This window comes from Notechis scutatus, chromosome Z, assembly GCF_049901735.1.
Source record: "Notechis scutatus isolate UNSWTSFEM ecotype Mainland chromosome Z, rNotScu1.2, whole genome shotgun sequence".
Classification (NCBI taxonomy): Eukaryota; Metazoa; Chordata; class Lepidosauria; order Squamata; family Elapidae; genus Notechis; species Notechis scutatus.
The window spans coordinates 3,983,083-4,006,651 of NC_142025.1; the positions used below are offsets into that span (position 1 = coordinate 3,983,083).

Below are 23,569 nucleotides of genomic sequence, written 5' to 3' on the forward strand. Positions count from 1 at the left end.
GGATAGAGACAAACCAGGGTTGCTACTTGTCTGGAAAGCAGAAAATCAGTTATTTTCAAATGAACTGTCTCTTTTCACACAGCAGAAGGCCTAGGATCCTTCCCCTTCCTCCTCCTCCCTCCTCCTCCTCCTCCTCCTCCTCCTCCTCCTCCTCCTCCTCCTCCTCCTCTTCTTCTTCTTCTTCTTCTTCTTCTTCTTCTTCTTCTTCTTCTTCTTCTTCTTCTTCTTCTTCTTCTTCTTCTTCTTCTTCTTCTTCTTCTTCTTCTTCTTCTTCTTCTTCTTCTTCTTCTTCTTCTTCTTCTTCTTCTTCTTCTTCTTCTTCTTCTCCCAACTGAGTTCAAAACAAAAAACTCAAAATGACCCAAACATTCTATTCAGTCCAGCTGGTCATTATTCAGCAAAATAGTGCAATTTCTCCGCCCTTTTGCCTTTCACAGTTTTCTCAAGTAACAAGAACAAGAACAACGTTTATCACAATCAGGGTTTTTTAAAAAAAGAAAGAAAACCAGGAGAAGAAATATAACAAAATGCATGGTAGTTTTTTTGAAATACAGGTAGCCTTTTTGTCTTACAAACACAATCATGCCCCCAATTTTCATTGCTAAGTGAGACGTTTTAAGTGAATTTTGCTCCATTTTAACCGCCTTTCTGGCCACCGTTAAGTAAATCACTGCAGTTGTTAAATTAGTTACACGAATTATTAAGTGAATCTGGCTTCTCCTTTGACTTTGCTTGCAGGGGGTTGCAAAGGGGGATCACGTGACCCCAGGACGCTGCAACCATCATAAATGTGAATCAGTTCCCAAGCATCTGAATTTTGATCACGTGACCGTGGGGGTGCTGAATTTTGATCACGTGACTATAGGGATGCTGAAATGGCCTAGCTGTGAAAACCAGTTACAAGTTACTTTTTTCGGTGCTGTTGTAACATTGAATGGTCACTGAATGAACTGTTGTAAGTTGAGGACTATCTGTGTAGATCAGGGGGGACTTAATTTCACCTATATCTTCAGAGAAACCAGATAACAGATAACTGATAAACAGAGTTGGAAGGGACCTTGTAGGTCATCTAGTCCAACCCCCCACCCAAGCAGGAGACCCTACACCATTTCTGACAGATGGCAGCCCAGCCTCTTCTTGAAAGTCTCAAGTGATGATGCTTCCCCAACTTCCGAGGGCAACTTCTGTTCCATGGGTTGATTGTTCTCCCTTTCGGAAAGTTTCTTCTTATTTCCAGATTGAATCTCTCCTTGTTCAGTTTCCATCCATTATTCCTTGTCTGGCCTTCAGGTGCTTTAGAGAATAGCTTGACCCCCTTCCTCCTCTCTGTGGCAGCCCCTCAAATATTGGAAGATGCTCTCCTGTCTCCCCTGGTCCTTCTCTTCACTAGACCAGCCAGGCCCAGTTCCTGTAACTGTTCTTCATATGTTTTAGCCTCCAGTCCCCTAAATCATCCTGGTTGCTCTTCTCTGTACTTTTTCTAGAGTCTCAATATCTTTTTTTATAGTGTGGTGACCAAAACTGGATTCAGTACTCTAGGTGTGCCCTTACTAAGGCTTTATAGAGTGGTATTAGTACTTCCCTTGATCTTGATTGTATCCCCCTGTTAATGCAATTTAGGATTGCAATCAAAGATTGTCTCATTTCAAAGTTTTATTTCCATGGGCCAGTTCCCTTTTCCCAATGCCAGGAATTAAATTTAAGAACAATTCTTGACCATTACATTCTGATTCACACGTGATCTATGCCTGTTGCCTGTCCGTGTAGGAGTTGGATGCATTGAGAAAAAAAACAAAAAAAACAAACAAAGGCATCATGTACTTCCTTAATTTTATAGCCCTTACTCACTTCATGTCATGCCAGGAAGCCTTGATTCAGGAAACTGAAATCATAAAGCATTGATGTATTTTTAATGGTCTTTCCCAAAAGTTTGTCAAGGCATCTGAAATCTATCCCTAGGCAGTTTAGCCTGGAACACTAAAAAATAATAATAATAATTAGAATTCTCTTAGTCTTCCTGAGCTGTGGATTGGCTGACTTTTTTTTTTTTTGTCACTGTGTCCTTTTGTGTGTATGTGTGTAAACCATAAACATGATAGACTTTGTTTATAAAGCACTAAATACCTTTGTGTCATTTTAACAATCTGTTTCCTTTCTGTTTCGGGGACTTGGTGGCCTGCCTTTGTAAATCAGATTATCCACTGATAATAGAATAGAATAGAATACTTTATTGGCCAAGTGTGATTGGACACACAAGGAATTTGTCGGTGCAAATGCTTTCAGTGTACATGAAAGAAAAGATAAATACTTAAAAGAATCAAGAATCATAATGTACGACGCTTAATGATAGTCATAGGGTACAATCAGAAAGCAAATCATACTAGGAAACAGTCAATAATAAATACATCCCCATAATGAGCTCCCTTGCCATATATGATGCGTGAGAAGCTGTGTGCCCAAACAACCATTATATTTTCTTCAACATTTTTCTTTCTTTTTCATGGAAACATCTCTGAAATTCCCATCAGGTCAGGAAGGGCTTCCCTGAATCTCCAGTAAAGCCAAATATGAAATTTTATTCCTATTGTAATCCTATAATATATAAGGATAATAAAAACAAGGACAAATAGGCTGAAAAACAGCTTCTCTCCCAGGGCAGTAACTATTGAATTCTCTACTGTATAGTGCAATATTAATGCAATATCAGGAGTTTTCCATTCAATTGCATAGAATGCAAAGGATGTGCGTTTATTTTTGTATGTATAACATATACTTAAGGTGGCATTTAATTTCGTTGCATAAGGTGCATTGGCCATAAAGTAAACTAAACTAAACTAAGTAAACTAAACTAAGTAAACTAAACTAAACTAATATTTATCCAGGCGCATATCCCAGGAAATGAAAACAGATGTCATACGGTCATAAGCCGCTTTTGTACAAAATGGTACAAAAATGACCTATAATCATTTTTCACACTTATGACTATTGCAGCATCCCTTGTCATGAGATCAAAATTCGGATGTTTGGCGTTTGGTGCACATTTATGACAGTTGCAGTGTCCCCTTTATGTGACCAGCAAAGTCAACGGGGAAGCCAGATTCACTTAACAATGGTGTGATTCATTTAACAACTGTGGCCAGAAAGGTGGTAAAATGGCACAAAATTGACTTTTTAAAAAAATATCTCATTTAGCGACAAAGATTTTCTGGTCCTGGTGACTGACCGAGACTGGATCCTGCAATACGACTATACACTTGGCTTAATTGAAAAGACCTAATGGAGGATTAGAACTTGCCAGCCAAAGGCTCTAACCATTACACCAGACTGATTCTTGATATATCGTTAAAATTATTAAAACACCTCCTCCCATCGCAGTGCCATTTCATCTAATAAGACGATATGAAATGGTGTAGGGTAAGAACTCCAAGGTCCCTTCCAACTCTTCTATGCCATATGCAAATTAAAGTTAAACATCATTACGCATGGCCATGTTCAAAAGATATCCGATGAATAATCGTGCAATCTTGATGATTGTATAATTGCTTTTCCTGCAGAGATGCAGAGAGATAAGCTAGATGAACTCTGGCTACCCCCTCCTATTGCACCATCCTATGATTCTATCATCCATGAGATATTAACGAAAGAATTCAGGCACGCAATAAAGAAGGCAGAGGATGATTTTTAAGCATAGGGCAAAGAATAGGAAGACTAACAATTAAAACATTATTTAAACATACCGACAGTAAGAAGGCCAGACAGGGTGTTGGTTGGACTGTTAAGATAAGAGAATTGTTTAAAAATGTGCGCAGGACGGATAAGGAAATTTTAGGGAAGGTTGATCCGTTCTTTGCATGTTTTCACGCTGAAGGATATGACAGAACTACTTGTAGGAGCTTTTTCAAGTTCCAAAGAAATGCGGTTTTATTATGCCTCTCAAGATCTCATTTTGGCATCTTTACCTGTTATTCAAACCCAAATAACCAGAACCGAATAAATGTTTAATGTGCTTGGATGCATACAAATTTAGGCGGGGACAGGATAAACTTGTCCTGTACATTCTCCGGTGCATTTTATGAATTCCTTGCAGCTTCTTAAAGAACAGGGCAGCGAAATTCAGTGGGTTTTTCTCGCTAATGATCAAGGGGTCATGGGCCAGGAAGGTTTTTCAAAATTTGGAATGGAGCCTAAACCCACACAAAGACAGACGAACACTCCCTCGTGTTTTGAAGCTTTGGGGGATGAAAAAAAAGAGCGCCTCCTTCAAACATTGCAAGAAGCAGCTTTCAAAAACTTTGGCCGAAACCCAGGGCTCCATTCGCAGCCTGTTTGTCAAGGGTTATCATTTTAGCCAGATGCTTGTTCTTTTTCAGACGGCATTGGGCTGTTTTAATTTTTATGACCTGGTCTGGGACAGTAATAAATTATTCACTGCTTCATCCCTTCTCTGAAGAGACGAATTCTTGAGGTTCCTGCTTGATCTGAAAGAAATTCGTGGAGAGTTTTTGTTTAGCCGGTTCAGCTTTGATAAAGATTGAAGACAGTGAAAGGAGAAGCGGGGGCAATAATAAACCAGATATTCTTTGCAGGCTGCATATATGTAGACGAAGAGCGAAGATCAAATTAGATTTGGGTGCAACCATGATAAGGTTTTGGTCCAAGATGCTGTTGTAATGGAGATTTCTAAATTATATTAGTAATTAAATCTCCATATCTAGAGGCAGCATATATAGGTAGATCCTCAACTTACAACTGGTTGCTTAGTGAACATTTGAACATACCCCAAAAAGTACTTATGACCTGGTTCCAAAGGCCACCTCCTCGGTCTGTTGGTTGTATATGGGGCACTCAGAAATTGGCCTGGAAGTCCATGATTTATATTTTTTGCTAAACTTACTTCTTACTTCCGGCGCTTACTTCTGGTTTCCCACAAAATACCGCACTGTGGTTAGCTTAATGGCCATGGATTCATTTAACAATCACTGTGTTCACTTAACATCCTGATGGAAAAAAGAGCCATAAATAACAGGTCCAATCATGTGGTGACACCCTTATGACCGTTGTGACTTGTAAGTATAATATGCAGGCTCCGTTACGGTTATGTCCACCTGTATTTATAATTTGGGGGTGAGCATATTAATTAATTATGTGCCATCCAGTTGTTTTCAACTCCTGGCAGTCTTAAAAACAGATGTTTTTCTCCCATGATGATCTTCTACTCCTATCTTGCTTTTTCTAGTCTCTCAGTAGATACTTACCGACTTTTGTTCGCTTAACAACCAAAGCAAAAGAAAAAAGTCAGAACACTAAGTCTGTCGCTCACTTCACAAACGTCATGACTTATGATAATAATAGACAGGATCTATGATCGTCATAAATCAAATCTGTACCTTACTCTTAAGATTTCCACAGATATTCAGGGAAGCTAAGTGCAAAACTCTGCCTCGGTTCTGTCATACTTTGGTTGTTCTGCTTGGAGTAGGAGTGATTTGGAAGGGACCTTGGAGGTCACCTAGTCCAACTCCCTGCTCAAGCAGGAAACCCTATACCCCTCTGGACAAGTTGTTGTCCAATCTCTTCTTGAAAACCTCCAGTGATGGAGCACCAAACACCATGAAATCAAACTGTAGTTTACTTTCTAATTCCTGCACCGAGTGGTAAATTGTTTTCTATGTTTGCAGTTCCCTGGTAATCTTTTTTTTTAATCACAAGGTATATAAAAACAGCTGCTACTCCATAGGGTATCCGTTTAAACAGATGCCAATGGGAACATCCTCTTCCGGTGTGTATAGCAAACAGGAACTTGGTATTGTGTTTAGCGATAGGAGGATTGTTCTCATACGGTGACTTGGCCTTGGCCCTAACCTTGACAATGCATCTAACAGAGCAATTATAATATAGGCTGGTTCACGTTATTAACTCAGAAAACAGACCAAGAAAGAGGGGTGGGCATTTGGTGGCATGAAAACTTTTGCAACGATTTGTTGTCCAGATGATGCAACCAAACAGGAGCTCAAAAGTGTGCAATAATGATTTTAAAGATCAGTCACACCAATGGTGCTGAAGACTGCCAAGTTTTCAACTCAGTCTTTGAAATTTAACCGAGCAACAGAGTTGGATGGGACCTCAGAGGTCTTCTAGTCCAACCCCCATCCTGGACAAATCCAATCTCTTCTTGAAAAGCTCCGGTGTTTTTGAAATTTGATTCAACAGTTGATTGAGTTGATTGGGCTCATGTTGAAATGGATTGCAGATGCAAAGTAGATGGCAAGAGTTTTTGCACTGAACAAGCTGTTAGCCAGTGGAACAGGCTGCCACAGGACATGAAAGGGGATTAGTGGCTGGAGGACTTCACAACGAGACTGGAAAGTCCCCGGTTCAAAAGGCTGTATGTAATACAAGTTTAGTCCAACACACTTAATTTAAAGGTAGTTCACTTAACATGGTTAACATGACCCCGGGACTCTGCAACCGTCATTAATTGAGTCAGATGCCCACTGTTTGAATTTTGATCATTTGATCATGGGGTTATAATGCAATGGTTATAAGTCTGAAAAACGGTCATAAGTAACTTTTTCAGTGCTGCTGTAGCCTAGAATGGTCTGTTGTTAGTCATGGAATCCATGTACCACTTTTTAATCCCTGTACCACACTTGTAATACTGCATCCAGTTTTGGTCACCATGATGTAAAAAGGATGTTGAGACTCTAGAAAGAGTGCAGAGAAGGGCAACAAAGAGGATTAGGGGACTGGAGGCTAAAACATACGAAGAGCGGTTGCAGGAACTGGGTATGTCTGGTTTAATGAAAAGAAGGGCCAGAGGAGACAGGATAGCAGCATTCCAGTATCTGAGGGGCTGCCCCAAAGAAGTGGGAGTCAAGCTGTTCTCCAAAGCACCTGAGTGCAGGACAGGAAGCAATGGATGAAAACTAATCAAGGAGAGAAGCAACTGAGAACTAAGGAGAGATTTGCTGACAGGGAGAACAATTAATCAGTGGAATGACTGATTACGTTATGGGTGCTCCAACACTGGAGGCTTTTAAGAAGAGATTGGACAACCATTTGTCTGAAATAGCATAGGGTTTCCTGCCTGTGCAAGGGGTTGGACTAGAAGACCTCCAAGGTCCCTTCCAATTCTGTTATCCTGTAAACTTTGTGGGCATTTGGGACAAGGGTTTTGCCAGACCAGTAACTCAAAGTGTTTTTTTTTTCAAAAAGGTTTTTCGTAAACAGGCAAAAGCTCTCTGTTGTGATTTATAAATTAACTCTAGAAATAGCCTGAAAATGCTTTTCTCTGGACAACATGTCACCCTAAAATTAGGGTGGATGGATTTTACTTTCAGAAAATCTCAGCCTTCAGAATGTTGCGGGAGCCCAAGGCGTCAAAACAGGCAAGATCGCAGCCATGGCTACGGAGAGATTAAGCCCCTCCCCTTTCCCCCTGAGCATCAATTGTGCAGATGTATCAACCATCTTGACTTTTTTGACCTCGCTCCCCTCTACAGCCACCCCTAATCAGGGTTTGGGATTTGTTTTTTGTGTTCTGGTTTCCTGAACAACCTTCCTTCTGGGGGGAAAAAAAGAAGAAAAGAAAAGAAAAGCTCCATTTTTTTTTTTCATATTAAGCCTTCTTTTTTTATTTACACCGTGACATATAATATTCTCTACATTCATTTTTAAGTCTACAATAATGGGGGGAAAGGAAAATCCAGGTAGCACCACTTACATTATACACAACAGTCCTGTAATCTTTTTTAACGCAGTCGTTGCAGCTGGAGGGGGGGGGAGAAAGAATTTTAATCTTACTGAGATAAGAAGCTCACGACGAAATGTGACTGACAAAAAATGCAGAGGCAGCTCTACTGCGGTTCTGCAACTTAAGGCTCAGAAAGGAGCATGTAATTTAGTTTGCATTTTTTTTTTACCCTATCTTGTCCCTTCTCAAAATCAAAGGGAGCCCTAAATTACTTTCCTCTTTCTGAAAGGTGCTTCTCATACCCAAATGAACCTAGGGAGTGAATGAGGGAAGAATTCATCGCATTGCACTCTCGTCCCAGTTACCAATTACTCTCTTTGATCATTTTATTCCCACAGATAGCCAGCGGGAGGATGATAACTCTGCTTCTGTAATAAAAACGGAATAGCTTTTTATGCCAAATTAGGTCTCCAATCGTGCGCCCCAAAATTCCCAGCATTTATTTGGACCATTTATTCAGTTGATTTATCTGTGAAATATGTCAACATTTTCATGGTGAGGAAGAAAAATCGGCAGTTCGTGGCCATAATAATTCCCGTTATCAACTTCATCACTACTAGTACAGTTGGGGCATAGATTATCCTGCATAGTGTTTCTTAACCTTGGGAATTTTTAAGATGTGCGGACTTCAACTCCCAGAATTCCCTGGCCAGCATGACTAGATAGACTTCAGTTCCCAGAATTCCAGTCAGCAAGAGTGGACTTCAGATCCCAGAATTCCCTAGCCAGGCATGAGCCGGCTTCAATATTTGAACTGGCGAATTCTGGGAGTTGAAGTCCACACATCTTAAAGTTCTTCATGTTTGAGAAGCACCGCCTAAATCAGAGGTCTCCAACCTTGGCAAGTTTAAGCCCCAGCAAAGCTGGCTGGGGAATTCTGGGAGTTGAAGTCCTCCAGGCTTAAAGTTGCCAAGGTTGGAGACCCCTGGCCTAAATAGTAAACATCCATGTATGGAGAGCAACCCCGGTATGATCTATTCGAATAGTTTCTCCACGGAGATAAAATAATAAATAGACTGCAGACTTTTTATTTCCACAACACAGAACCACAGGTCCAGGACCATCTTGTCAAACTACATTTCGAGCCTAAAAAAAAAGGCAAGCTTCGGTTACAGAAGTTTAAAAGAAGAGATGGCCCTGCCGGTTTAGTTCTCTAGTAGCCGAGAGTTCCAAGGACTGAATTAAAGATAGGTGACAATTCAATTATTTAAAAATAAAATAAAATGAAAGAAAAAAGAATAGGCAGTGATGTTTTTGGTTCCAAACTATTTTAGACTACCCAAACGAAACGTCCTTGGGAACAAGATCTTAATTGTGCTCTTTTTTGTTGTTGTTTAATTTTGGCTTCCTAGCTTTAAAATGGACTCAGAGATTGTTGTCATCACTTGCTTTTTTTTTTTTTAAACAAGAAAGGGGGTTGCCATCGGTATTGTTCAGCCAATATAATCACAGGATGTGGCAGGGATTCAGCAACGGAATTTGATGGGACGTGGACAAATTTACTGCTCTTTTTCCCCCTTGGTTTGGGTTGACCTTCTCGTTTCCATAACATTGGAGGCTCGAAGGAGAAGTCCAGCCACCCTTTCTCGGATGCCGCAATGGAGGGATTACGGCCGGGGTGGTCCACGACGAAGGTCCTTCGGTGGGTTTGCATCCGATCGGGGGCCAGGCAACGAGAAATGCCCCGGGGTTCCCTCTGGGGGGTGGAGCCTGGTTTCGCTGGAAGACGTCAGTCACAAGATGGGCTCTGTGCCATTCCAATTGACCCTGGCTCCTTTCCACCTGAAAGGCCCAAAGAAGCAGAGATTCATTTTGGAGATTCCCCAAAAGTTGTTCACCTCCAACAATTCCCTGTAAAGCAGAGGTGGGTATTCAGCCGGTTCTGACCAGTTCTGGAGAGCCGGTAGCGGAAACTTTGAGTAGTTCAGAGAACCAGCAAATACCCCCTCTGATTGGCCCCGCCCCCATCTATTCTCTTCCTCTCGAGTCCCAGCTGATTGGCTGGGTCTTCCTTGGTTGCCCTGCACAGGAGAATGGAGCTGGAAAGCAGGTTAGTGGGGTGGGGAGGGAAGGGGGATTTTGCAGTATATCCTTCCCCTGCCACACCCACCAAGCCATGCCCACCAAGCCACGCCCACAGAACAGAATAGTAAAATATTTTTGAATCCTACCACTGGCTGAAAAGCTAAGAAAGGCTTAAAATGGGCAGGAGTTTGTAAGAGGTTTTAGTGGAGAAGTAGAAGGGAGATACAGATGGTCCTCGACTTACAAACGCAGTGGACCCCAAAATCTCTGTTACTAAGCGAGGCAGTTGTTAAGCAAGTTCTGCCTTGTTTTACGACCTTTTTAGTCACCATGGTTAAGTGAATCATTGCAATTGTTACGTTGGAAGCACCGTTGTTAAGGGAATCTGGGCTTTGCTTGTCAGAAAGTCGCAAAAGGGGATCACGTGACCCTGGGGGGACACTGCAACCATCATAAATATGAACCGGTTGCCAGGCGCCTGAATTTTCATCACGTGACCATGGGGGAATGCCGCAACGGTCGTTAAGTGTGGGAAACGGCCATAAATTGTTTTTTCTCAGTGCCGTTGTAACTTTGAACGGTCACTAAATGAACTGTTGTAAGTCAGGGTCCACCTATACAGGTATTCCTCAATTTATAACCATTTGTTTAGTGATCGCGTAGATGAGCCAATCTCTGTTTCCCGACCACCACAACTTAGGAACGGGTTCCATTACAGTCATAAAATGAGGATTATCTGCAATTAAAAACAACAAAACAAACCCAAAAACCCACGCTGGATATTTCTTCTGAGCAAGGACAGATCCTCCAAAGGTTTGTTCTTTGGATGAAAAGCATGCGAGATAAATCTACGAAAGAATCAAAGCCAAAAGCGTGTGTGTAGTGTGTGTGTGTGTGTGTATTTGCACACTGTGTTCCTGGCTGGCCAGTCCTCTCTTCCATGGACTGGAAGTGAAAAACCCACCCTTGCAAGAATCCACGATGGCGTTGCACATCTCAGACGGTCTGTTTTACGGTTTAGTAAGGCCACCTGGCCTCTGGAGGGAACAACCCAAACTGTTGTTATTCAACGGCCCAGCTTCTGGGTCTCGACAGGAGGGGGGGGGGACAATAGGGGCCTAGCCGGCATCTCCTAATTGGCGCCCTTTGCCTGCAGGACGGAGGCTCCAAGAAGCCAGGACTGGCTGTTCTCTTAACAAGGCCCACCATTCATGCTTATTTATGGCCCAGGCTTCAAGCGGAGCCAAATTGACTAACGCTATTGAAATCTTTCTTGGGAAGCAGAGAAAGAGACAAAAAAGTGGGGCAGGAGAACCCAGCTTTTTGGAACAATATTGCTGGCCACCTTAGCTGAACCCCAGAAAGACCCTCCGAAGGTTCAGTGGTGTCGGATTCAGCCGCAGCGACCTTCCCTCCCAGCCGGTTTTAACTTCTACCATTTTAAAAAGTCATAGAAAGCTGCAAAAAGTTCAGGTCTCTGTCTGAACTCCCACGACTGCTGTAGGAGACGTTGTACACGATGATGATGATGATGATTGTGTTTGTATCGGACAGTGATTTATTTCTCCTAGAAAAAAGAGGACTTTATTCTCCGGGCAAATAAAAGGAATGCAGAAATAATTCAGTTCCCTGGCACAGATGGGGATTTTTTTTTTTTTTAAACTAAAGCCAAATATTATCAGCATGCCATTCTTGGTTTTTATATATTATAAAGCATGCCATTCTTGGTTTTTATAAAAAATAATAATAACTTTATTAGAATTTTAAAGCGAAAGGTGAAAACTAATAAGAACAAATGCTGAGAATGAAAAAAAGAAAAAAGAAAAAGGAAAGAAGTACAACGGTTCAGAAATCAAAGAGAAAGGGAATATTTAAAAAATGACTTCTGGTTTTCTTTTGGAGAAACCACTGGAAGCTTTCAAAAAGAGACTGGATATATTCTATTCTATTCTATTCTATTCTATTCTATTCTATTCTATTCTATTCTATTCTATATTCTATTCTATTCTATTCTATTCTATATTCTATTCTATATTCTATTCTATTCTATTCTATTCTATTCTATTCTATTCTATTCTATTCTATTCTATTCTATTCCATTCCATATTCTATTTCATATTCAATTTTATTCTATTCTATTCCCTATTCCCTATTCCATTTCCTGTTCTATTCTATTCTATATTCTATTCTATTCCCTATTCTATTATATTCCATATTCTATTCCATATTCTATTTTATTTTATTCTATTCCATATTCCATATTCCATTTTCTTTTCTTTTCTTTTCTATTCTTTTCTTTTCTTTTCTATTCTATTCTATTCTATTCTATTCTATTCTATTCTATTCTATTCTATTCTATTCTATTCTATTCTATTCTATTCTATTCTATATTCTATTCTATTCCCTATTCTATTCTATTCTGTTCCATTCCATATTCTATTTCATATTCTATTTTATTCTATTCTATTCCATATTCCATATTCCATATTCCATATTCCATATTCCATATTCCATTTTCTATTCTATTCTATTCTATTCTATTCTATTCTATTCTATTTTCTATTATATTCCCTATTCTATTATATTCCATATTCTATTCCATATTCTATTTTCTTTTATTCTATTCTATTCCATATTCCATATTCCATATTCCATTTTCTATTCTCTATTCTATTCTATTCTATTCTATTCTATTCTATTCTATTCTATTCTATTCTATTCTATTCTATTCCATATTCTATTTCATATTCTATTTTATTCTATTCTATTCCCTATTCCCTATTCCATTTCCTATTCTATTCTATATTCTATTCTATTATATTCCCTATTCTATTATATTCCATATTCTATTCCATATTCTATTTTATTTTATTCTATTCTATTCCATATTCCATATTCCATTTTCTTTTCTATTCTATTCTATTCTATATTCTATTCTATTCCCTATTCTATTCTATTCTGTTCCATTCCATATTCTATTTCATATTCTATTTTATTCTATTCTGTTCCATATTCCATATTCCATATTCCATTTCCTATTCTATTCTATTCTATTCTATTCTATTCTATTCTATTCTATTCTCTTCTCTTCTCTTCTCTTCTCTTCTATTCTATTCTATTCTATTCTATTCTATTCTATTCCATTCCATATTCCATATTCCATATTCCATTTCCTATCCTATCCTATCCTATCCTATCCTATCCTATCCTATCCTATCCTATTCCATCCCATTCCGTATTTTCTATTCTGTTCTGTTCTGTTCTGTTCCATTCCATTCCAACAATAGAATATTGTTCTAAATCTGTCAGAAATGGTGTAGGGTCTTCTGCTTGGGCGGGGGGTTGGACTAGATGACCTACAAGGTTGCTTCCAACTCTGATCTGATTTTTTACAGCAGCCGAAAGAGTAAGTGCAAATTTATACAACTCTGCAGTTACGACATTATTTATCTCTTTTCTACAGTCTATTTTTTTTTTCTAATCATGAAAACCATATATAATTTCACTTTTTTCTCTTTCATGCAAAAAGTCAACAAGTCAGCATGCAGTTCAAGTCCTCCCAGAATTCCCCAGCCAGAATAGGTGGACATCAGAATTCCCAAGGAATCGTGTATAGACTAATTCCCAGATTTCCCAAGCCAGAATGTGTGAACATTAAACCTAAAATTGAGCCCTTTAATTCCCAAAATTCCCTAGGTGGACAACACCCAGAATTCCCCAGCACTCTCAAAATTCCCTAGCTAGCATATTCAGACTTCAAGCCCCAGAGTTTCCCGAAAGTTATCTGAAGGGAGAAAGAAAAAAAAATACACAAAGTGTATATTTCTCCCTTTAGGCCTGTCAGCTTTGATTGGAATTTTTATGGAACATTTATTGTCCCTGGAAACAAATCTTTTGCATCACACAGATTTGAATTCAAGCAAGATAAATGCTAACAGAGGCAGGTCTTCATTTGTGGTGGGAGGGGAATCCAAGTTTGAGAAAAATAAACAAAAAACCCCCCATAAGTAGCCTTTTCTGGATAGGGTAGAGTTAACCCTTGGAGACAGAAAACAAGGAAGGATTAAGAGGACAAGACGATTCTTCCTTTGGGCAATGAAATGTATTTGTCCGATCAAAAAAGATCAAGGAAACCCACATTCCATTCTCTCTTCGATCTTAATTCAACTTCTTAAGCATATCAATTTCTTAATCATATTTCGGAGACTTGAATTAACAAGGACCTTAAGCCAAGGAATCTGAAGATGCTAGTGACTTTGCAATGGTGTGTGATCGGAGCCCAGGGGTGAAATATTTCCAAAAGGTTATCATTCACAAAGAGATCAAAAATTTAAGTTTCCCCAGGCCGGGTGCACAGACATTCTAAGAAATGTTGTGGGAAAAAAGAAAAAAGAAAACACCTCTCTTTTTGTATTTATTTATTTATTTATTTATTTATTTAAAAAAATCCATTCTGCAATCTGCAAACTCCAGAGACCATTATGAAATTTATTATATTTTTCTCCCCACTAAATCATCTGCGACCGCTAAACACCCCAGCAATTCCCCCCACTTCTTCCCCTTGTAGGATTCTAAATAATGATAATAATAAAATCTACAGGAAATAATTGGCAATGGAGGTGATTGGAGCCATGCAGCTTCCCAGTTGCCATAGAAGTCATTTTTTAAAAATATATTTTAGCTAAAGGGGGTCTGCTGTGTATATCTTTGATGTATACGGGGAATTAGAATGAAGGAAAAAGATTTATTTATCTGCACCCATGTTTGCAAGGAAAGGGGTGAGGAGGGCGGCCTGGAAAGCCAAGAAGAGATTGTGACTGTGCGATCTGCATCGCTGCTGCACGCTGCTGGTACAAAGGGACACAGAGGCAACAGTGTGAATAGATGCAACAGTATAGTAATTGTATAGTAGTGGAGTACAGAACAGAGAAGAGCAGAACAGAACAGGATATTCTACATAAGGGCATGGAAACCACATTGCATTTATTAATTGCCCAAAGGTACGTGACTTTTGGGTAAAAAAAAAAAAAAAGGAAAAAAAAGAAATAGATAGTCCTTGACGTTACAACCGCAAGGGAGCCTAAAATTTCTGCTGCTGAGTTTGAGACATTTGTGAAATGAATTTTGCCCCATTTTACGGCCTTACTGAATGAACTGTTGTAAGCCAAGGACTAGAACAAAACAGAAATTCTGCAGAAGGGCATGGAATCCACACTGCACACACACACACACACGTAAATTCACACGTGTGGATAAATGTAAATTTATGTGTGTGTATATGTGTATATATGTATATGTATGTACACACACCCTAAGATGATTAGGGGACAGGAGGTTAAAACATGCGAAGACAGGTCTCCTCTAACTAAGAGGAGTGACACGATAGCAGTCTTCCAATGATTGAAGGCTTGTCACAAAAAACAAGGGGTCAGTTTATTCTCCACAGCCCCTGAAGGCAGGGAAAGGAGCAACGTGTGGAAAGTCATCAAGGAGAGAAGCAACTCAGAAATAAGGAGGAATTTCCTGACAGGGAGGACAATCGACCAGTGGAACTGCTTGCCACTAGAAGTTGTGGGTGCTCCAACACTGGAGGTTTTAAAGAAGAGATTGGACAGCCATTTGATTGCAATGGTATAGGGCAGGGACGGCTAAGCTTTTCCACGAAAGTGCGCGTGCTTGCACCCATGATGCAACGCGCATGGACGCCCCTCCCCCTGTGCACGTGACCCTATGTGTGTGCTCTGCCCCCTGCATATGTGCACGCATCTCCCGTGCACAGGTCTCCCCCCATGCATGCACAGCAGATCCCCGACAATCAGATGGCTGGCGGGGGGGGGGGTGCGTGCATGCGCAGTGGGGCTCTTCCGAGCGACCTCTCGCCAGCCGGCAGAAATAGCTCTGCATGCCACTTCTGGCACACATGCTCCACAGGTTCGCCATCACGGGTATCGGGTTTCCGGCCTGACCAGGGGGCTGGACTAGAAGACCTCCAAGGTCTCTCCCAACTCTGTTATTCTGTTATGGGGAAGGGGAGTGGCACTTACTTTGTCCGAATGCAATGCTCCAAAGGGGAAACGAGGTCGTCCTCTGGGCTTTCCCCATAAAGCTGTGAGGTGTCTGTGGAGACAAAGGAGGTCAGCATTCATTGTCCTCAATTAACGATCCCATCTTGATCCGTCTGCCCACAACGACATGGCGACTGTCGGCGGAATTCACCCGTCCCTCGTTTAAAGGAGACAGGGATGAATACTACCAGCGGTTATGAATCTAGTAGACAGATTTACAGGTAGTCCTTGACTTACAGCAGTTCCGTTAGTGACCATGCGAAGTTACAACAGCACTGAAAAAAATGGTCGTTTTTTCACACTTATGACTGTTGCAGCATCCCACTGGTGGAATTCTACCGGTTCGGTTCGGTCCGGTTTGACTGAACTGGTAGCTCCAAGGATCATCTGTGAGCAAACTGGTTCTCTCCAACCATCAGCTGTTGGGCCCGCCCGCCTGCCTCGGTTCTATACTGATCTTTATTTACTGGATTTCAAGCTCAACTGCTTCGCGTGGCACAGCGGATTGCCATGTGTCAGCTGTTGAAGTCACAGGGAGAGTGCAGGATTGCAGGGGAAGGTCAGTAGCAAACCGTCTGCGTGAACGCACAAAACATGCACTCACCGAGACGGTTGTTACACTGGTTGAGTCACACCCCTGAGCCACGCCCACCACGCCATGCCCACAGAACCAGTAGTAAAAAAAAAAAATTTAATCCCACCACTGCCATGGACACACAATTAAAATTCAGACGCTTAGCAACTGACTCATATTTACGACGGATGCAAATGTCCCGTGGTGGGTGTCACATAATCCCCTTTTGCGATCTTCTGACAAGCAAAGCCAATGGGGAAGACGGATTCGCTTCACCACCATTTGACTAATTTAACCACTGCCGTGATTCAGTTCACACGTGTGGCAAGGGAAGCCTTAAAACGGGGGCGAGGCTCGCTTAACAAATGCCTCACTGAGCAACGTAAATGTTGGGCTGAATGGCAGTTGTAAGTCGAGGGACACCTGTGCATCTCAGTAAGTTTGTGGAATGAATCTGGTCTTAAGCACCAACATGGACGGAGGCTTCCATCTATATTTCAACACTTGAATGGTCCCCTCCGATTTTATTTCCTTGGGCTCCAAGATCACTGCAGTCATGAAATTAAACGATGCATGGTCCTCGTGGGGAAAGCTATGGCAAACCTAGGTGGCAAATTAAAAAGCAGAGATACCTGTTAAGGTATTGAGATTTAAGAGCTGATGAAATGTAAGGCTGATGCAATGAAGATGAATCAGAATAGGTATTGCCGGTTTTAGACTAAGAAGGGGTCCACAGAAGTTTTACCCCTTTAAGAGGCGTTTATATAAGGCAGCCATTAGAGGACGTATTCTCTCTCCTGGTGTCCTGTCTTCATTACAGTATTCTGTGCAGAGTTAAGAAGATCGATGGCTTGCCAGGCATTTGCCTACCACGTATATTTCTGTATATGTCTTGTATATAAGCCACTGTTAAATGTCTAAGCCTCTGTGTGCCACGTTTTGCTCCTGGGTTGTCTCACAATAGTAGTCACACTGCAAATGCTCTGACAATACCACCCTTTCTGACAAAGATCCGTGCGGTCAAAGCTCTGCTTTTCCCAGAATCATGTATGGCCGGGAGAGATGGACCATAAGAGAGAGGCTGAGCACTGAAGAACTGAATTGTGATTCTGGATCAGGAGTCTCCAACCTTGGCAACTTTTAAGACTTGTAAACTTCAGCTCCCAGTCTTGAACTCTGGGAGTTGAAGTCCACAAGTCTTAAAGTTGCCAAGGTTGGAGACTCCTATTCTGGAGAAGGTTCTTGAGAAAACGCTTGGACTTCAAGGTGACCCAATCAATCGGTGTCCCAAAGGTTTTTTTTGTTTCAAGAGGCAGCTGGACATTCCTAAATCCTCCCCTTCCTCACCATCCAGCCAGAGCCGAAGAAGCTTCTAGGATGAGAAGTGAAAGGTCTTCAAAGGAAAACCAGAAATTCCAGATGCCTCCTGAGAAAGCACTTTTGGGACCACCGTGACCTGGATGACTGAGACTCTAGAAAAAGTGCAGAGAAGAGCATCGAGGATGAATAGAGGACTGGGGGCAAAAACATATAAGAACGGTTGCAGGAACTGGGTATCAGAGGTGGGTATTCAGCAGGTTCTGACCAGTTCTGGAGAAATTTTGAGAAGTTCGGAGAACTGGCAAATCCCACCTCTGACTGGCCCCGCCAACCCCATCTCTGCCCCCCGAGTCCCAACTGATCGGCTGGGTCTTCTTTGGTTGCCCTGCACAGGAGAACGGAGCTGGAAAGCAGGTTAGGGGTGTGTGGAAGGAATGGAGATTTTACAATATCCTTCCCCTGCCATGCCCACCAAGACAAGACAAGCCCACCAAGCCCCACCCACAGAACTGACAGTAAAAAAAAATTGCATCCCACCACTGCTGGGTATGTCTAGTCTAATGAAAAGAAGGACTAGGGGAGAGATGATAGCAGTCTTCCGATATCTCAGGGGCTGCCCCAAAGAAGAGGGAGTCAAGCTATTCTCCAAAGCACCTGAGCGCAGGACAAGAAGCAACGGGTGGAAACTCATCAAGGAGAGAAACAACCTGGAATTAAGGAGAAACTTCCTGAGTGTTAGAACAATTAATCAGTGGAAGTTCTTGCCTCCAGAAGTTGTAAATGCTCCAAACCTGGAAGTTTTTAAGAAGATGTTGGACAACCATTTGTCTGCAATGGTGTAGGGTTTCCTGCCTAGGCAGCGGGTTGGACTAGAAGACCTCCAAGGTCCCTTCCAACTCTGTTACTCTATTTTATTCTAAGTTAAAAACAATTGAAATCCAGAGGCCTCCCGGAAAAAGCACTTTTGGGACCACCATGATCTGGATGACTGAGAATCTCCATAGACAATCAGTCAAGGCTGGAGGAAATCAACCCTGGCTGGACGAACAGATCCTGAATCTCAAATATTTTGGTCGCCAAATAAGGAGTGAAGATCCTGGGAAAGGTGGGAGGCAAAAGGAGAAGGAGGCGGCAGAGGATGAGATGGTTAGATAGTGACATCACCGCAAGGAACATGAATTTGGAAAACGCTCCAGGAGACAGTGGAGGACGGGGTGGTGCTGGGTCCTGGCATGATCCTCGGGTTTTTGCACAACCAAAGGTTGAGTTTGGCCAAGTGGGTGTCTTTCAAAGACCAGGAGAAGCCGGGAGAAGGTGGATGCAACTTCTGGCCAGACGTTTGCCCCAAAGCTAGAAAGAACGAAAGGGAATTGCAGCGAGCGAACAAGCGAAATTCCACCCCATTTCTTTCAAAAGAAGTCATGCACCCCCACACACACACTGCACCCGCCCCCTCCCATCTACCAGGAGGTTTGGGTGTGGGGGGGAACAGATGGCGCAGTTAGATCTGTGGGCGTCCTGTGAAAACAAAAATTTCAGGCTGCCAAAGATGACAACAGGTTAAAAGGGGGAGGGAGCCGGCACAAGGAAGGCAGAAATGTCAGGTTCCGCGGCTCTGCAATTACACCCCGGAGGTGAGAAATAAACAGGAGAGCAGGGAGGGAAACAAGGGCACCTGACAGCAGAACAACAGAGGGAAAATGGGCCCGGGGAGGCCATTTTTCGATAAATGTCTTTCAAACAGGGCTGCCCGCTTGGAATTGCGAACTAATGGGCAGCGGTGGTTAAAAAGAAAAAGGGAAAAAAACTTCCTGAAATTTATTGCCGTGGATGTTTTAAAAAGGAAAAAAAAAGTTAAGAGCTTGCCATTTTCCTGTATTTCCGTAAAAGTCCCCGAGTTAATGACCGTGACTTACAGATTGGGACCAGAACTTCCACTGCTGAGCAAAGCAATTGTGGAATGAGTCCCGTCCGATTTCATTCGTTTTATTTATTTATTAAAATTTTTATGGCGCCCCCCTCACCCCACCCCCATGTGGTGGGCTCCATTTTATGACCTCTTTTTTTGGGGGGGGCACTGTGATTAAGCAAACCACTGCATTGTTAAGTGAGTTAATTCCCTGGTCGTTAAATGAATCCAGCTTCCCCCCGGGGTTGACTTTGCTGAGTTCCCGTGGTCGTGGGATTGCCGCCTGGGTTCTTGGCCACAAGTTCGCATTTGCGACGGGATTACAGAATTGTGTGGTCAGGTGAGTTTGAGACCCTAACCCAGCCAGCCCTCTTACAAGTCAATGAGGAAGTCAGGAGGAAATTCACCAGTTGCGGTCATGCAGTGTCTTGCTTAATGACTCTAGCGACTCGCTTAGCAACAGTGGTTAAAAAGAAGCTGGTAAAACTGTGCAAAGCCTCACTTAACAACCACATCAGTTTAACTATAAATTTTTGGTCCCAACTGCACAGGTGGTCCTTGACTTACAACCACAAACTGAGCCAAACATTTAACTTGATTAAGTGAAGAATTTGTTAAGCGAGCTTTGTCCCATTTTACGACCTCTGTTGCCTCAGTTGTTAAAGTGAACCACTGCAGTTGATTAAGTTGGTAACTCGGTCATTAAGTGAATCTGGCTTCTCTCACGCACTTTGCTTGTCAGAAGGTCGCAAAGGGGATCACGTGATTCCCCCCGGGGTCACTGCGTCCGTCATAGGTATGAAAGGGTTGCCAAGCATCCAAATTTTGATCACATGACAACAGGAATGCTGCCACAGTCGTAGGTGTGCAAGAACAGTCTCACCTTTTCCAGTGTCCTCTTTTTCCAGTGTCATTGTAATTTCAAATAGTCACTAAATGAATAGTTGTAAATTGAGGATTAGCTGTATTAACAACTTGCACCTGTTGACACTTATATTTGATTATTATACATACAGAGGAGAGAGAGAGACACAGAGAGAGATGATAGACAGACAGACAGATAGATAATACACACACACACACACACACACACATATAGAAGGGGGGAGGGAGAGAAAGACAGAAAGAAAGAGAAGATAGATACAGAGAGAGATGAGAGAGAGAGCCGGAAAGAAACAGAGAAGAGATGATAGATAGATAGATAGATAGATAGATAGATAGATAGATAGATAGATAGATAGATAGATAGATAGATAGAGATAGATAGAGATAGATAGATAGATAGATAGATAGATGATAGATAGATAGATAGATAGATAGATAGATAGATAGATAGATAGATAGAGATAGATAGATAGATAGATAGATAGATAGATAGATAGATAGATAGATAGATAGACAGACAGACAGACAGATTTTATATACATATACATACACACACGGGGGGAGACAGAAAGAAAGAGAACATAGATTCAGAGAGATGAGACACAGAGAGGCACAGACAGACAGAAAGAAACAGAGAAAAATAGATACAGAGAGAGATAACAGATTGATAGATAAATAGATAGAGATAGACAGACAGAGAGATAATATATATATAGAGAGAGAGACAGAGAGAAGATAGATACAGAGAGAGGTGAAAGAGAGAGAGAGATTGAGAAAGAGAGATTCACTTAACAGTTGTGGCAGGAAAAGTCATAAAGTGGGGCAAAATTTACATAACATATGTCTCACTTAGCAACGAGAAATTCTGGGCTCAATCGTGGTCGTAAGTTGAAGATTACTTATACATACATACACAGACTTGCACAAACACACCAATTTCCCTTGGGCATAAAATATAGGTTAGGATTTCCTTGCCTATGCTGACTGATCACATTTAGGTAGGCTTGTCTGCATTGATTTGACTGAAGTAAAAGGATGAAACAAAATTAAACTTGTTGTGGTCTTATTGTTGTTATTTCCCTCCCCCCCCCCTTATTCCTTTTTCTTTACTTTATTTGGAAAAATGTCCCTGGCATTTCAGTCAAAGGCTGAGTGTTCTAGATAAATGTGCAGATCGCAGCATAATTGGATTTTTTCCTTCCCAAAAAATATTTTTCTTGGGATGACCTGTAATTCTGGTGACCTGCAGTCTTAACTGTCCCTGGGAGATCTCTCCAAAAAGTGAAGATTTATTATTATGATTAATGAAACATGGAAGGTACTCTAGACAACTCTGGGTGGCTTACACTTAAAAAGTTAGTACAGAAAGAAACTGGCTAAGGGGAAGAGAAAGAAAGCAGGTAAAATCATTTCTCTGTCCAAAGCCTCTGAAAAAAAGCGAATTAAATTCCTTCCTATCAGTAGAAGTATGAGGTCCTTGGTGCTCTGTGAGTTCGTGGTTTGCTTGCAGATGTTTCATGACCCAACTAGGTAACACTGTCAGTGCTACATACAATGGGAGTGGGGTTTGCAGGGGGAGGAGGAGGAGGAGGAGGAGGAGATTTGTGAGGCCGTTGGTGCTCTCTGAGCATGTTTTGTTTTCCTGTAGACATTTCATGAACTAACTAGGTAACATCATCAGTGCTAGAAGGGAGTGGCAGTTGCTCTGTTTATACCAATGGATTGCCTCTCAATGTTGGTGGGAATATTTCTTTCTTTGTGATCCTTGATTAGGCTATTGTTTACTGTTAGCTTGTTTGTCTGAATTGGTAATTTCTTGATTGGGGTATTGTTTACTTCTTGTTTGTTGGCCAATATTAATCTCTAGATTCTTCCATTACCTCTAGTTGGGTCATTGCCTGCAAGAAAACTACCACCAAGGATCTCACAGTCCTCCTCCTTCTCCTCTGTAGCACTGATGATATTACCTAGCTTGGTAACTAAATGTCTGCATGAAAGTACCAAGGACACCACAGTTCAGTCCTAAGCTACAAATATTCTCATTTATCCATATCAGTAGTATCTGTTGAAACCACAACCCCCAGAATTCCTAACTAGCACAGATGAAATCTGAGAAGTCTGTAAGTTGTGCTACTAATGAAGATAAGGTTGAGGAAAACTATGGATTATGACCTGCCAGGAACACAAGGAAAGCTATATCGGTCATATGTTCGATACTCCCTTAACCTTGTTCATATTTCTTGAAAGATTTCCGATCTCCTACCGATGGTTAGACGGATCTCCTCTTGCTGATTGGCTAAACCGTCGTAATAATACAGGTCAAACCGCCGTTCGGTCCTCCAATCTGCCAGTAAATCCTTTCGCAAGCAGAAGAGGACGCTGAAGTGACTCTCGCTGCACACCACCCAAATTGGAAACCTGGGGGTCTTGAGATAACAGCCCACCTGAGCAAAACAACAAGGAGAAGGGGAAAAAAGTGCATTTATTTAAAATGTCAGTCATTCAGGTCATGGTTGTCCCAAAGAAGCACAAACACAGGAGAACAAACCCATCCGGACAAGATTCAGTGGTCCATCTGCATTTGAAAGACAAAGGCCGCTCTTTGGAAGACAGCAAAGTCCACACTTTGGACAGAGAAGACCGCTGGTTTGAAAGAGGGGGTCCAAGAGGCCATCTAGGTCAAAACTGAACAGGCCTCTCTCTCAACAGAGGAGAAGGTATACGGCATCATCATTCTCCAGTCTACAACACAAATCGTTTTAACTGTTCCAAGAAGGGTCCACACCCATTTGCACTCTTCAGGTGACCCCGAGGACACGGATAAACCTCCAAGTGGCCTCAAGGGAACCCTCTAAAAGGATGCAACGGACCAGCTGTCTGCAAGGAGCGTAAATCCTTCCATTCCACCCCATCCTGTCAGAGCCGAAGAAGCTTCTTGGAGGAGAAGGGAAACATCTTCAATGAAAAACCAGGAAGTCCAGTTGCCTCTTGAAAAAAAGCACCTTTGGGGACATTAATTTCAAAATAATCATTGCTTT

The 23,569-nt window shown here is 41.7% G+C and overlaps 1 protein-coding gene across 5 annotated transcripts in view; it reads right to left on the minus strand.

Moving 5' to 3' along the window:
- Positions 1-8,999: 8,999 nt before the first annotated feature.
- The window catches only part of MINDY4 (MINDY lysine 48 deubiquitinase 4), an 82,510-nt gene continuing 67,940 nt past the window's right edge, over positions 9,000-23,569 (minus strand). For all 5 annotated transcript variants that reach the window (XM_087946963.1, XM_087946962.1, XM_087946961.1 and 2 more), the window contains 3 exons: positions 22,795-22,975; positions 15,823-15,895; positions 9,000-9,535 (listed from right to left, as the gene is read on the minus strand). In XM_087946963.1, the coding sequence (XP_087803089.1) occupies positions 9,487-9,535; positions 15,823-15,895; positions 22,795-22,975 (303 nt within the window). In that variant the 3' untranslated portion in view covers positions 9,000-9,486. The remainder of the gene's footprint in view (positions 9,536-15,822; positions 15,896-22,794; positions 22,976-23,569) is intronic.